Source organism: Fistularia commersonii, chromosome 18 (assembly GCF_037954325.1).
Source record: "Fistularia commersonii isolate RoL2024-O1a breed Wild chromosome 18, RoL_Fcom_v1.0, whole genome shotgun sequence".
Classification (NCBI taxonomy): domain Eukaryota; kingdom Metazoa; phylum Chordata; class Actinopteri; order Syngnathiformes; family Fistulariidae; genus Fistularia; species Fistularia commersonii.
The window spans coordinates 7667903-7682500 of NC_141301.1; the positions used below are offsets into that span (position 1 = coordinate 7667903).

A 14598-nucleotide genomic window follows, 5' to 3' on the forward strand; every position below is an offset into this window, starting at 1 on the left:
AATGTGTAGAATATTGATGTAGCTTACAACTGATGAGAGCACATGAGATCCAAAAACCAATTAGTTGAAACAACAAAACTCAAAAAATCAGAATCAAGTATTATAATATGTAGTGCTGAGACTCGGAATTTATACAGGCTACTTGTTTTAATTGTTTAATATATATAATAGGGAGAGAGAGTGAAAGAGAGATAGTCAAAGTCATTTAATAATACTTGGTAGCAATATTTTTTTTCAAAAAATCTTTCAAAAATCTTCCTGGAAATCTCACCTTGTTGCCAAGCCTTCCCTTTCTCATTAACTCACTGGCCAGGTCTTGTGTCAAACACAACAGATAGACAGTAGCCCACTATTCTCAAAGCTGTGGAGTGAGTACTTAGAGAGCCAGGCAGCTTAGCCAATAAGAATAAAATTATACTTACCAGAACTATGTGGTAGTCAGGCTAGGATATTTCAACATCACAAGACAAACTGGGGTGAAAGCAAAATGACATAAGAATGAATCAGTGCTACACATATTTTACTTCATTTCTTTACCTTTCCAGCTTAATTTAGAATAAGACGGATAAGATAACAATAAAACTGACTTCCCTATTTCAATGGCATTATCTGTGCCAGTGAAACAGAAGAGCAAGAGAAAGAGAGTGAAAAAAGAGGGTGAGATAGACACAATTGTGGTGCTTTTGTGCATTTAATACTTGTGTGCTTTTTTGTCCTAAACTCTCCCTGCCAAGTCAGACATGACCACATTAAAGTTGTGCTCTGCAGCTAATATACATAAGGCCTCTCTCACACACACAGAGTTCATAAACTGGAAGAGTGTACCAAAGCAGCCCCTTATGTGACATTTAACTTATTCTGCAGCCCCATATATTTGCAATGACTTATCCTGTGGGAAAATCCTTACACAATATGAATGTATATTACTTGGATTTGAGCAGGGAAATCCTTAAACCATACAAAAAGATGATAGCATTGTGCAAACTTAATGCAAACATGAACTAATAGTCTCAAGGAACATTCATGATGGCTGTGGGATGCATGATTTGGTTTAGCACAAGTAAAAAGAAAACAAGTCTTGTTTTCCATTCAGCATTTTCCATCAGGGGTCGCAGCAGTTTATCATCTGCCTCCATCTAAACTTATCCTATGCATCCTCTTTTTCACACCAATTAACTTCACATTGTCTTTCACTCCATCCAAGCCTCCTGCCTGGTAGTCCCAACTTCATCATCCTTCTATTTATGTATCACTGTCCCCCCCACTATACATGTCTGGAACCAGGACTAAGCAAACATATGACAAGATATGATCAGTGCCTGACTGCCACTTAGTGGGCCTGCTGTGTGTATCACATATTATTTAATTCTCTATATACCCAATTAAATCTCCAATATATTCCCAATAATTGATCCCATCCAGGGAAACTTTGATTCAACACCCCTGGTGTCATCATTACACGCGGATCAAAAAAAAACAAAACACTTATATGCAGACACACACTTGCAGAAGTTCTAAACATGTGAAAATGGAGAGATGGCAGTTTATAAAGTGATATGCCCCCTCTCCTTGCAGGGCAGTTAAAGCAGGAAATTTCGATAACGACGTCCAAGTAGTGCATGCCTTCAAAAAGCGGACTTAGGTCGCCCGCTGGAGGCGAAGCGGGGAAAACACACAGCGAGTGTGTGTCCCCCCCCTCCTCCTCCTCCTCTGACGGATGCGGCCGTGAACGACCACCGTCCACGGCGTCGTACCAGGAGAGTATCAGGAGAGACTGAGAGGACTGCCAACGACACTTTAGTTCACACTGACTGAATTACCAGCCGCCAAAAAGACGGGGATGTGATTGTTCTTATTTGATGGATCACAACAATATATGAGAGAGAGGGAGGGTGGGGGAGAGAGAGATAGAGAGAGAGAGAGAGAGAGAGGGGGAGAGAGAGAGAGAATCACGCTGAGTGCCATCCACAGGTCCAGCATTCTCTCCCACCCTGCACGACGCGCATTTTTTTCCTTGACACGAAAGTCACAGCGCTTCACTCTCTTTCCTCCTCGTACTCTGCTTCCTCCCTTTATATTTTTCTTTTTTTTTTTTTTGAAGAATTCCGTTGCAATCGTCTACACTATTCTTTTTTTTTCACTCTCCACACCTCCTTTCTCACCACCAGAGCTCCCTTGTAAGCTTCTGTCGTCGGCTCCATCATCTTCCATCCATCCATCCATCCATCCATCCATCCATCCATCCATCCATCCATCCATCCATCCATCCATCCATCCCAACCCGCCTCCTCCCCAGCTCCGTCTCTCTCTCTTGTAAAGCACAGTGACATGGACTCGTGAAAGGAAAAAAAAAGAAACGGCAGCTATCCGAGCCTACAACAGGCACCAGCCTTGGAGTTCTGTCGACGCGCCCTGTCGAGCAGCGGTCCCGAGGAGGAGGAAGAGGAGGAGGAGGACATCCTCAACCGGGAACACTATCGCACGGGAGGAGGAGGACGCGGCGGCGGCGTCGAAGGACGACGACGAGGTTGGAGGAGGAGGACGACGAGGAGGAGGAGGGGCGGGGAGAGAAGAAGAGGACGGACTGAAGTCGTGGACTTGTATTTTTAAGCAAACCGCTTCCAAAAATAAAGATAGAGGAGAAAAGAGGAGGAGGAAGGTGTGTGTGTGTGTGCGTGTGCGTGTGTGTGTGTGTGTGTGTGTGTGTGTGTGTGTGTGAAAGCTCGCGTGTGTGTGTGTGTGGGGGGGGGGTGGCCGGAGCCCCTTGAGAGCGAGAAGAGATTGTATTCTAATCACGTTTTCATTTCTCCTCTCTTTTTGCTCTACCACTGAGAGGAAAATAGGGGGAGGGGGTGAAAGGGAGAGGTGAGAGACTGGGAGAGGAAGAATGAGCGTGCATGAGAGGGATCTAAAAAGATCAAAACTCGTCCCCCCCCCTTTTTTTTCCCGATGCTTTCCAATTGCAGAACAAAACTAAGGTGAGCGGTCTTTGACGTACGCGTGTGCATGACAGAGTCGTATGTGGCGTGTTAGACAAGTGCGCGTTTCATCGGCTGTTCTTAAAAGATTTGGACTCAAAAAAAAAAGAAAAGAAACGGACACCAAAGCAAACGGATTGATCGCAGCGGATCGCTGTCGATCGTAGTGTCGTGATTTTTATTTTATTTTTTTTGCAGTGAATATCCTGACAATAGGCTTTTTGCGTTATACTTGCCCTATTGGTACTCCTGTATTCCGTGGTTGATGCGGGTGTATCTATTTCACAAAAATGTCAAGGAAAATACAGGAGAATCGTGGATTCATTTAACACAACCTCTCCGATTTTAGCTGTGGGTTTTAAGTCATGGCATCTGAAGTGCAGCGCTTTGGACAATCTTCCCGTTAGGGTTTTTTGATCAGTGTTGGTTCTCCTATCCCCCGTTGCAGCTTCCGTTCTTTCTTTTTTTGGTCGTCTATCCCTCTTTTTTCCGTTCTACATCAAGCCTCGTCAGCCCCCATTTCTGCTTTTGCTCCCATTTACAGCCCGGCAACGGACGGTGAGCAGGACGCTCCGGGCAACGACAGGACACTGGAGGATATGTGAAGCTGGAACCCCTCTCCATTAAGTATGTATTTACTTTAGAAAGGATTATAATATTTCGGGCCATTGCGTTCATTTATTTTAAATGTCAACGAGTCAGTGATACTTTTTTTGACATCGCAGCTGCGCCCACAACATAAATACATGGAAGAAGACTCAAGGAACCCGAAAGGATTACACTCTGCCAAGGGAATTCTGTCATTGAATTTTTGCGACGAGGGGATTGTTTTCAAGCTTTTTTTTCCACACAATTTTTTTGGTTTGTTTGTCTGAGGATTAACTCAAAAACTCTTTCTCCCTCTCCCTCTGTTTTTCACACACACACACACACACACACACACACACACACACACACACACACACACACACACACACACGTTTTTTAGACGCTTTCCCTTCCGTCGCTGGACTTGTCAGCACCACGGACAGCAGCTGTGCTTGTCCTCTGGATATTCAGCACCCACGTTAGGATGGACGACGTGCACCCGCGCGCATGTATGTTTGTGTGTGTAGGTGTGCGCGCGGGGGGGCGGTGAAATGTCACAGCCCACGGGAAATATAGACATAAGTTGTGTGTAACCAATATGTAGGTGGTTGTGAGGGTGTGACTTTTAAACTGAACTATTTTATTGCTGTTATTAAATCAGGACAGTGTGACAGTTAATGCTGATGTGATCAGCAGTCGCATTTCCCTGTCTTTATATATTGATTGTTGTTTTTTAAACTAATTTGAATAATATATCAGAGCATTACATCACACACGTTTCAGACTTTTCTGTCAAGCCAGTGCTACTCAAACTACCAAACGGCATTGGGATAAGAATATCTGAAAATAAAGATAATTTGTATTGTACTTGCAACTATTGCATTGAGGGTGTGTGTCAAATGGTTTATATATGTATATATATATATATATATATATATATATATATATATATATATATATATATATATATATATATATATATATATATATATATATATGTATAGTATTTTCTGCAACAAAGAGGCATTTTCGATTTAAATGTATCTAATGAAATCAGATGTCCATGCACCAAAGGCTAAAATTGATTCTTCATCTCATCCCTCCAATATTCACCGTTCTGACTCATTCTCTCCATCCTTATTCCGTGATTCAGCTTGAGCGCAGTTATTAATTTCCAGTGTGCTTTTCTGGACACTCATTTACTGAAATAGGGTCCATGTTATGTAATAGATACAGCAGGGGGACAGAGTCTCCTCACTGCTAAACTCACCCACCTGCTCTTGCAGCTGTCTATTCATGATGATAAGCAACTGTGGTGTGATTTATTGCTACCAGTAAATGTCCTTTCTGCCAAATTATAAATTCCTATTTAATCAAAATAGCTGTCTGATTGAAAATATTTCTTTGCAGTAGTCAGCAGCTTTCCATCCATCCATTAGTGTAAGTTCCATATTTTGTTAGAAATAGCCCCCAAATCAAAAGGACCCTCAAAATCAAAAGAAATTCAGTACTTTCCAGGATTGTTTTAGTATTCAGTAATATTAATTTCAAAGTGCTCTTCCATTCAACCGAAAGGAATGTAGCCCCCTCCTCTGTCACCACCACCATGTTTATCTCTCCTATTTCTACTTGTCTCATTAAAATAATTTTTAGAGGTGGTTATTCATTTGTCTGTGTATGATCACAAGCGGTTTTCTGTCTGTCACCATTTTCATTATTTTTTCCGTCTCTCTCTGTCTGCTCTCTGTTACAGTGCTGTGAAGTGGCTCTGTCCCTGGAGCCGAGACTTCATTCCCTTGGTGTCAGTGAGGATGCTGTGGGTTACCTTGCTGAGCACCATAGCCTTAGGATGGACCACCCCAATCCCACTTCTCGAGGACTCAGAGGAGATCGATGAGCCCTGCTTCGAGCCCTGCTATTGCGAGGTCAAAGAGGGCATCTTCCACGTTCACTGTGACAGTAAAGGATTTACAAATGTTAGCCAGATCTCACAGATATGGAGCCGACCCTTCAAGCTCAACCTACAGAGAAACTCAATGAGGAAGCTTTACTTTAACAGCTTTCTTCATCTCAACAATGCCATATCTATCAATCTGGGTAATAACGCCTTGCAAGATATCCACGCAGGAGCATTTAATGGCTTAGGAATATTAAAACGGCTATTCTTACACGAGAATAAACTGGAAGTTTTTCGTAATGACACTTTTCTTGGACTGGACAGTTTAGAATATCTCCAGGCAGATTACAATGTTATAAAAAGGATTGAAAGTGGTGCATTCAGGCACCTTCACAAGTTGAGAGTGCTCATACTCAATGACAATCTCATCCCCCTGCTCCCCAATTATCTTTTCCGGACTGTGTCACTCACACATTTGGACCTGAGAGGAAATAGGCTAAAGACTTTACCGTATAAAGGCACATTGGAATATGTTGGGCGCAGCTTAATGGAAATTCAGCTGGAGGAGAACCCATGGAATTGCGTGTGTGAAATCGTTCAGTTAAAAACATGGCTGGAGAGGATCCCATATACGGCTCTTGTGGGTGAGATCACATGTGAGTACCCATTCCATTTACATGGGAAAGACTTACGGGAAATCAAGCGCAGTGAGCTCTGTCCTTTGCTCTCCGATGTAGAGATTGAGGCCAAGCTGGAAATTCCCCGTACTCCATTCAGCAATGAAAATGCATGGCCTACTAAACCATCCTCTATGCTCTCTTCCTTTCACAACACAGCCTCTTCTGTGGAATACAAGAAGGGAGTTGTGAAGGCCACCAAACGGCCTCGGGCCACGAAAAACCCGCCAACCCCCCGTAGCATTTACCCAGGCATTAACCTTCCCCCGATCGCCGGCTATCAAACGCGGCCTCCCATCCCAATAATATGTCCTGCTCGATGCATTTGCAACCTTCACATCAATGACCTTGGGCTAACAGTGAACTGTAAAGAGAAAGGCTTCCACAACATCTCTGACCTTCTACCAAGGCCCATCAATGCCAAGAAGCTGTATCTCAGTGGGAACTTAATACAGAAAATTTACCGTTCCGATTTCTGGAACTTCTCAAGTTTGGATTTATTGCATTTAGGTAATAATCGGATATCATATGTCCAAGAGGGTGCTTTTATCAACCTACCAAACTTAAAAAGTTTATATTTGAATGGGAATGACATTGAAAGACTCACCCCAGGGATGTTCAGGGGGCTTCAGATGTTGAGCTATCTTTATTTTGAGTATAATGTCATACGTGATATAGAACCTAACTCCTTTTCCTTAATGCCCAATCTCCAGCTGGTTTTCCTTAATGACAACCTGTTACGTACCCTTCCCACTGATGCCTTTACTGGCACCAATCTTGCACGCCTCAGCCTCCGCAACAACTACTTCCTTGCTCTGCCTGTGCATGGAGTCCTGGAACATCTGACCTCAATTGTACAGATTGATCTGCATCAGAATCCCTGGGAATGCTCATGTGATATTGTGCCCCTAAAACAGTGGCTGGAAAAGCTCTCCTCGGTAATTGTGGTTGGAGATGTCATCTGTAAAACACCTGAATTTGCGTTTGGAAAGGATCTGCGTTCAGTTGCGATGGAAGTCCTCTGTCCTGAACTCAAGTATTCCACAGGCCCCTCACCGGCCCTTCCTGGGGGTGATGACCTCACCGGAGGGAACTTTGACATGGGGGAAGCTGGTGGCAGTGGGGCAGTGCCACTCTCTGTCCTCATTCTCAGCCTCCTCATTCTCTTTATATCAGCTGTGTTTGTGGCCGCTGGTCTTTTTGCCTTTGTTCTCCGTCGTAGAAAGAAACTACCCTTCAGAAAGCGTTCAGAGGTGGATCTCACTGGGATCCAGATGCAGTGCAGGATTTTTGAAGATCGACCAAGGCAAAGTAATACAAGTAACACTTGTGCATCAGAGAAAACAACGCCCAGTATGCACACCCACACGCATACAGGTCACATGCATGCCCATGGACATGTTTATGACTACATCCCGCACCCTGTGACTCAGATGTGTAACAACCCCATCTATAAGCCTAGAGAGGGGGAGATAGCAGAGGAGGAGAGAGTGCAATTTCCAGCAAAGAAAGACAATGGCAGCAGTAGCAACAGTAACTACAGGACCCTGTTAGAAAAAGAGAGGGAGTGGACCCTTGCTGTCTCCAACTCTCAACTCAACACCATTGTCACCGTCAACCACACAACAGCTGATATGGCAGGACTGTATGAGAACGGTGGGCTTTGTCCTACAGTTATTGACAGTCAGAGGCCCACACCAACTGTTGGCTTTGTAGATTGTCTGTATGGGACAGTACCCAAACTAAAAGACATGCATGTGGCGCATGCCCACCCACCTGGGATGCAGTACCCAGATTTGCAACAGGACGCACGGCTGAAGGAGACGTTGCTTTTCACAACGGGGAAAGGCTGCTTCCCTGATTCATCTCAAGTACAAAGTGATTACCTTGAGTTAAGGGCCAAACTTCAAACTAAGCCGGATTACCTCGAAGTATTGGAAAAATCATATCGATTTTAACATCTCTCACCTATGGAAAACAACAGAACAAAAATTGAACACACTAAAACTTCCATCTTGATTACTCAACCATTCAAATCCAAATGAAAGAAAAAAATCAACATGAAAAGCAGCATGATATGAAAGAGAATCTTGCATTCTAGTAACAACAAAGCCATCCCCAAATCAATTTGGAGGAAAGGCCTTTCTCAGATATTTCAATGAAGTGCCTTTTTTTCAGAGTAGCCAGCAAAGTCGTCAGCTGTTATTTTTATAATATAAATATCTCTATATGCCCATTAATGAGTAAAAGAAGAATGAGAGAGTCTCTGGGGGATTAAAACAGATGGAACATCCTGAACTACATCCCTCATTAGAAACCCCTTTTTTATGGAGTGACCGTGAATTGCAAGATACACTGGAGCCGGACATGTCGCTGAGTTGGGGCTTTTTTCTGTCTCTTTTACCCCTGACTAGGACATACAAACACCTGGAATGCATAAAGTTTTGGAAATGATTCAAAGAGAGAGAGAGAGAGGGAGAATACAAACTGCAGTTTGCTGCATGCACTCGCTTCAGTGCAGGAAGCAAGGGGATTTTCTCAGAACTGATACATCACATTTTGAGTGTGGTACTGCAATGCATTTACAGTTCAGTGTTCTATTTAATTTTTATATCTTATTAATATGGTTGTTACTATTAATTAGGACGTCTGGCTATATCAGGGTGCTTCTCTTAAAAAAGATGCACCTACGCACGGATGGTAAAACATTTGTGAATATTCTTATCAGACAGCACTCAAGGTTTTCTGGATATTTCCATGCACTTTGTTAAGAATCCCCTCCCCCACCTCCATTGCTTCTTGATTCCCACATTGTCACCAACTAACAGCTTTGTAGGATTTAATGTTTTCTCTCTCACAAAGATTTCAAGAAAAATGTGCATATATTTATTCTGTAATTTCAGTGAAGAATTTAATTGTAAAGGTAATGTTAAATCAATGTATAGTGATTATGCGTCTGGTATAGCCTTCTTAATAAAAGCAAACTCTTCAATCAAATGATGAAAGGGTTGATGCCACGGGAAACTATGTGTGGATCAGTATTGACAGGGTGTGTATTTGTTGTCTTGTTTAAATGGGCATGTTGATGCCGTGGCCAACTGTCATGAGATAATCATGAGTTGCTGTTGGTAGAAAAATAACAGCAAAAAAAAACACTGGATTGCTGAATGTGGTTGTAATTCAGATTCGTATTAATTGTGGACAGAAACCAAAAAATAAGTTAGAGGGAAAATGTACAACAAAATGATTATATAGGAAATATATTTACATTTTCTGTTTAACTTATCCTCTTTCTCAGCTGCCTGATATACTAATTCACCAATAAGCATTTTTATTTTCTAGTTATGTCCTTGTTGACTGACATCCAACATTCAAAATACCGAGTATACAATTCACAAAGTCAAATAGTGTGGTTTCTGAACTTGATTATATAGAAGTATATACCAATCAGCCAAGCACTTTCATTGTTTAAACAGGTATTGCTGATGGAGGCTAGTAGCAAGTTTCTGAAAGGAAGGCAAATATATGATTAATAGATCCTCTGTTGTCTGCGTATCTAAATCCTCTATCCCTTTCAAAGTAGCAGTGTGGCTTCCTTCCACTGGAGGGCATCACACATATGATCAGATTTATTGGATCAATTAGCTGCAATGTTAATGCACAAAATGTTCATCCTACCTGGTCATCTATATTCTTAGTTTTGGTATCCATTATTTTATAAGTTAAAAAAATAAACAAGATAAGAAATATAAAACAAATAACAAAAGTGTACTTTTACTTGTTTTCTTCTTTTATTTCGTCTGTTGTGGTTGTAGTTTATTATTGTATTATCATTTCCTAACATGATTTTGATTGTGGCAGAATCGTACAGGTCAGCCAATGAAAAAAACATATTTTTAAGACAACATATAAGATACAATGAGTGACAAAAATAATTACATGTGTAAAATCATTAGGTAACCTATTGTTGACTATGAATTTTTTTGTATTGATTATCCAACACTAAAATAAGCTCTAGATGACCTTTATTCCACAGCTATCAGTTGTGTTGGCTTATATAGTACATCACCTTAGCCTGATTCATTTTCACAAGAAAATCACAAATAGAAAAAGACAAAAAAAAAACACTAGCCTTTGTGATAGTTTATTTCTTCATAGCATATGATGAGATCTCAACATTTTTAAAATTGTGGTTTCAAAGGTTGTTTTCTTTGTGACTTCCGTTCTCTCTCTCTCTCTCTCTCTCTCTCTCTCTCTCTCTCTCTCTCTCTGGCTCTTTCTCACACACACACACACACACACACACACACACACGCACACACACACACAAACACACACACACACACACACACACACACACACACACACATACAAATAAACAGCTTTTTTCTGACCAAGTGGTTAGACTATACGGTCAGCATTTTCAGTGTGCACTCACTTTGATTGAAAATATAATGCATCTTTTAACCCTAACCCTCACTTTTTCAGCTGCCCAATATGACGGAATGAATAAATACATTTGGGGGACATTGATGTTGATGAGGGTGCAACTGTCCTATCTTGTCAACCCTTTATCCTTCATCACATTATTCAACTCTCATCCTCCATAATATTTCACAAATGAGTGCTGGGCTTTGTCCCATTATACCATGCTGAGTGGTTTTTATCCCAATAAATCCTCTTGTTATCCTGCACTAATATCTCCAAGTGATTTCATACTTTGGCTCAATATTAGATAAAAAGGCTACCATTGGGATTGAAGGTTGACTAAATGTTTCTAAATGTTTCTCAATTTGTGTGAAATATAAACATGTTCTGCTTGTTTAAACCTGTTTGTACATTGTGAGTGATATTTGATTTTTGCAGGGAATTTAACCTTTTCATCAGGATCTCTACTGAGAGCAGTGTTCCAGCAAGACATCAGAATGGTAAATGCACTGTTTGTCTATTTCTCGCCTTTGGCTTTATGTCCCCCCCCCCCCCCCCCCCCCCCAACCATTATGAATGTCTGTCTCAGGTTTTATGATCATATTTATTATGTTTCTAAAATGCTGCAGTAGCTCACATTACTAGGGTTGGATTTGATTTAATTTAATTTCTGACCGTCTTACTGTAATAATACCAAATACAAGTTGAGCAGTTCCTTGCTTTTGCTGCCGAGACTTCCTGGTTATTATTGTCCCCATGTGTCTGACTATTTTTAGAATCATAACATTAACTATATTCTTGTTGAAATCTTTTCTTGGCAACTGGAGTTGTATTTCTTTACTTGAAGATGTTTCACCCCTCATCCAAGAGGCTTCTTCGGTTTTAATGACCTATGGAGAGTTTCTGGAAACAATTGCCATTTTTTTGGGTGGGTCTAGGTTATGATGGCTTGTTGTGTGAATGGTAGAGTTGATCTGCAGAAACTAGGCATGAGGAGGGTTGTTATGCTAATTGAGTGTTTTTCGTTGGAACCAAAGAGCAACTTGGCAGGATTACCTGGATTGGAATGTGAAAAGGTTAACCTAAACAAAGAAGTGAAACCTGTTAGACCACATGTTCTGAGGCGCATGTGGACATTAGTGGGGGCTGGTTCTGGTGGTGGGTCTTCACTGGTTTCTGGAGGGTGCAGATAGGCCTGATCCGTGTGTGCAAATCAGTCTTGGCATTGATTCTAGTACGTTTGTGAAAGGTTGTGTCTGAGGGCCTCCCCTTTGTTCAGAGATGTTTTTCTGCTTTGACAAAGATGGCTTCTTTGACTCCTCTCTCGAACCATCTGTCTTCTCTGGCCAGAATACAGACATTGCTGTCTTCAGACGAATGGCCCTTGTCCGTCAGGTGTAGGTGGACTGTGGAGTCTTGTCCCGAAGTGGTGGCTCTCCTATGGTGGGCCATCCATTTGTGCAGAGGTTGTTTGGTCTCTCCAATGTAGTTATCATCACAATCCTCCTGCAAGTGATAGCACACACCACATTATCTACCCTGTGCCTGGGTGTTTAGTCCTTGGGGTGCACCAGTTTTTGCCTCAGCCTGTTGTGGAGTTTGAAATGTACCGGTATATGGTGTTTGTCAAACACCCTTTGGAATTCCTCAGAAACACCAGCAACATACGATATGACATGGCTCCTTTGTTTGTTATTGTCTTCCTTCCTAGGTTCATGCATCTGGTGGTTTCATATTTGACAAAGGCCCAATTAGGGTAATGACCGGATCTCAAGGCTTTCCTAACATGTTGTACCTCTGTATTGCTTCCTTCAGCAGTTGATGGTCCGACCAGTATCTACTTTTTGAGTCATACCACCCCTTTTTGCACAAACTGGGTGAAATTATTACTGTACGCCAACGGACCAAGAACATCCCATCAGCCCCTGAAGAAAGCAAGACTAAGGTACAATACAACTCACTTAGGATTGTGATGACGTCACAATGTCATTGCGATGACGTACAACGCCGCTCTGGGATCAATACCAAGACTAATTTGTACACACGGACCAAGCCCATCTGCACCCTCCAAACAACCAGGAAAGACCCACCACCAGAACCAGCCTCTGGCAACGTCCACATGCGCCTCAGATCATGTGATCCAACAGGTTTCACTCGTTTGTTTATTTTTACCTTTTCACATCCCAATCACTACCGTTAGCATAACAACCCCCCCTTACCCCTAGTTTCTACAGATCAACTCCATTTACACAACAGGTCACCATAACCTAGACCCACCCGAAAACCACCAGTAGAACTGAAGAGGCTTTTTGGTTAAGGGGTGAAACGTCTTCAAGTGGAAAAATTTAAGTCCAGTTGTCAAGATAAGAATATTTCAACAAGAATTCACTCTGACCTCGATGCCTGTGAACCTCCACAAACTTAATTTTTTAGTGTAAACATGTACTATAGGTCTCCTTCACTTACGTTGTATAATATGGACTGAATCGATTTTAAAATGAAAGTTTGAGCTTGGCAGCCCATAGCACTACAAAGCAGTGCTTTCTAAATTGTGATTATACATTTTCTAATATTAGTTTTATCTCATTTGCAGTAGAACATCCTAAAGTGATTTCTTTCAGGGGCCCTTTCCTGCTGAAATTTGTATTGGAACTTATTTTTGAGTACAATGCATGCTAATTAGTGAATGCATAATTAGACAAAAATCTAAATCAATATTGCAATTTCAACCTCAACCATGACATAGCTGTTTCAAATGAGCTTGTTTAAGAGATCTAAGATACCATAAGCCTATTAGAGGAAAACTTCTGGAACTCTTTCCTATAATATCAACAAATACTGCGTGACTGGATTTTTATTAGATGTTTTATTGGGTGTGTTGTTGTCGGTAGTTTTCCAGAGTGGAGGGAAATCGCTGAAATGGCATGTCTGTCAGACAAATAGGTAGATAGATAGATAGATAGATAGATAGATAGATAGATAGATAGATAGATAGATAGATAGATAGATAGATAGATAGATAGATAGATAGATAGATAGATAGATAGATAGATAGATAGATAGATAGATAGATAGATAGATATAAAGGAATTCCTCATTTTATATATGTTGGATATTTGGGTGGGATTAGTTTCAATGACAGCACAGAAAGAGGAGTAGAAGGACAATTGCCTTGTAGGAAGAGATCAGATTGAGAGCTCTAGATGTGAGGAAGAGAACAGACTTGCAGCTTAGGGAAGAGGAAAAGAACATGCGAGTGATCAAGAGAGGATTGTGAATGATGTGCCACTTATAGAAAGTAGATTAGATTTGTTTTGCACTTTTGTCACTGAGAAAAGCTGTAATTGTCCAATTAACCAAAGTGAGTCTAAAATCAAAGAACACATAAAGGGGAGTGAGAGACAGATGTGCCCACTTACCACATATTCTTGGCAATGCACATGTTTCTGTTTGTTTGATGGGCTTTGGATATTTTAGAGAATGGAAATTCTACCATTTTAACAAATGTTCACCTACCGCTGCGATGAAGTTAAATCATTCTGCAGGTATTGCATGTAAAAATTCATAATAACACACTAATACAGCAATTTTCTACATGCTATGTGCTTTTGTGTGACAATGCAGAGTTTTTTTGTGCAAGTGTTTTGCATTTTATTTTGGCTTTTCATTGCGGTGGTTCAGCCGACCTGCTGCTGCTTTGTAGTTTGCGCGCACACACACACACACACACACACACACACACACACACACACACACACACACACAAACACACACAATTGGATCACAATTTGTCCAAATCCGTACCTTTTATATGGTGCTCACTTTCAGTAATCAAAAGTCACCAAAAGAAGCAGGGTCTTGGGAAAATAAGGTCATGTAAGTCTGGCTATAAGTAATAGGTAATCAGTGATACACATAGAGAACAAAGGCAGGCTCTTGTGATATGAAAGGAGAGTAAATTCTTGATTAGTGTTTACAGGTTCTAATGGAATACAACATGGAGCATCACAGAGCCTCATATGGAGTAACA

General features: G+C 41.3%; 1 protein-coding gene across 5 annotated transcripts; it reads left to right on the top strand.

The window, feature by feature from the left end:
- The first annotated feature begins 2004 nt into the window (after positions 1–2004).
- slitrk3a (SLIT and NTRK-like family, member 3a) lies at positions 2005–10261 on the top strand. 5 transcript variants are annotated; one of them, XM_086164363.1, is made up of 5 exons: positions 2077–2177; positions 2320–2978; positions 3523–3605; positions 3967–4075; positions 5320–10261. In XM_086164363.1, the coding sequence occupies exon 5, from the start codon at positions 5378–5380 to the stop codon at positions 8096–8098; it is 2721 nt and encodes a 906-aa protein (XP_086020489.1). In that variant the 5' UTR covers positions 2077–2177; positions 2320–2978; positions 3523–3605; positions 3967–4075; positions 5320–5377; the 3' UTR covers positions 8099–10261. The 5 variants fall into 5 exon arrangements, with proteins under 5 accessions (XP_086020486.1, XP_086020488.1, XP_086020490.1 ...); XM_086164360.1 differs by having other exon boundaries at positions 2005–2659; XM_086164361.1 differs by lacking the exon at positions 3967–4075 and having other exon boundaries at positions 2071–2177.
- The last annotated feature ends 4337 nt before the right edge of the window (positions 10262–14598 follow it).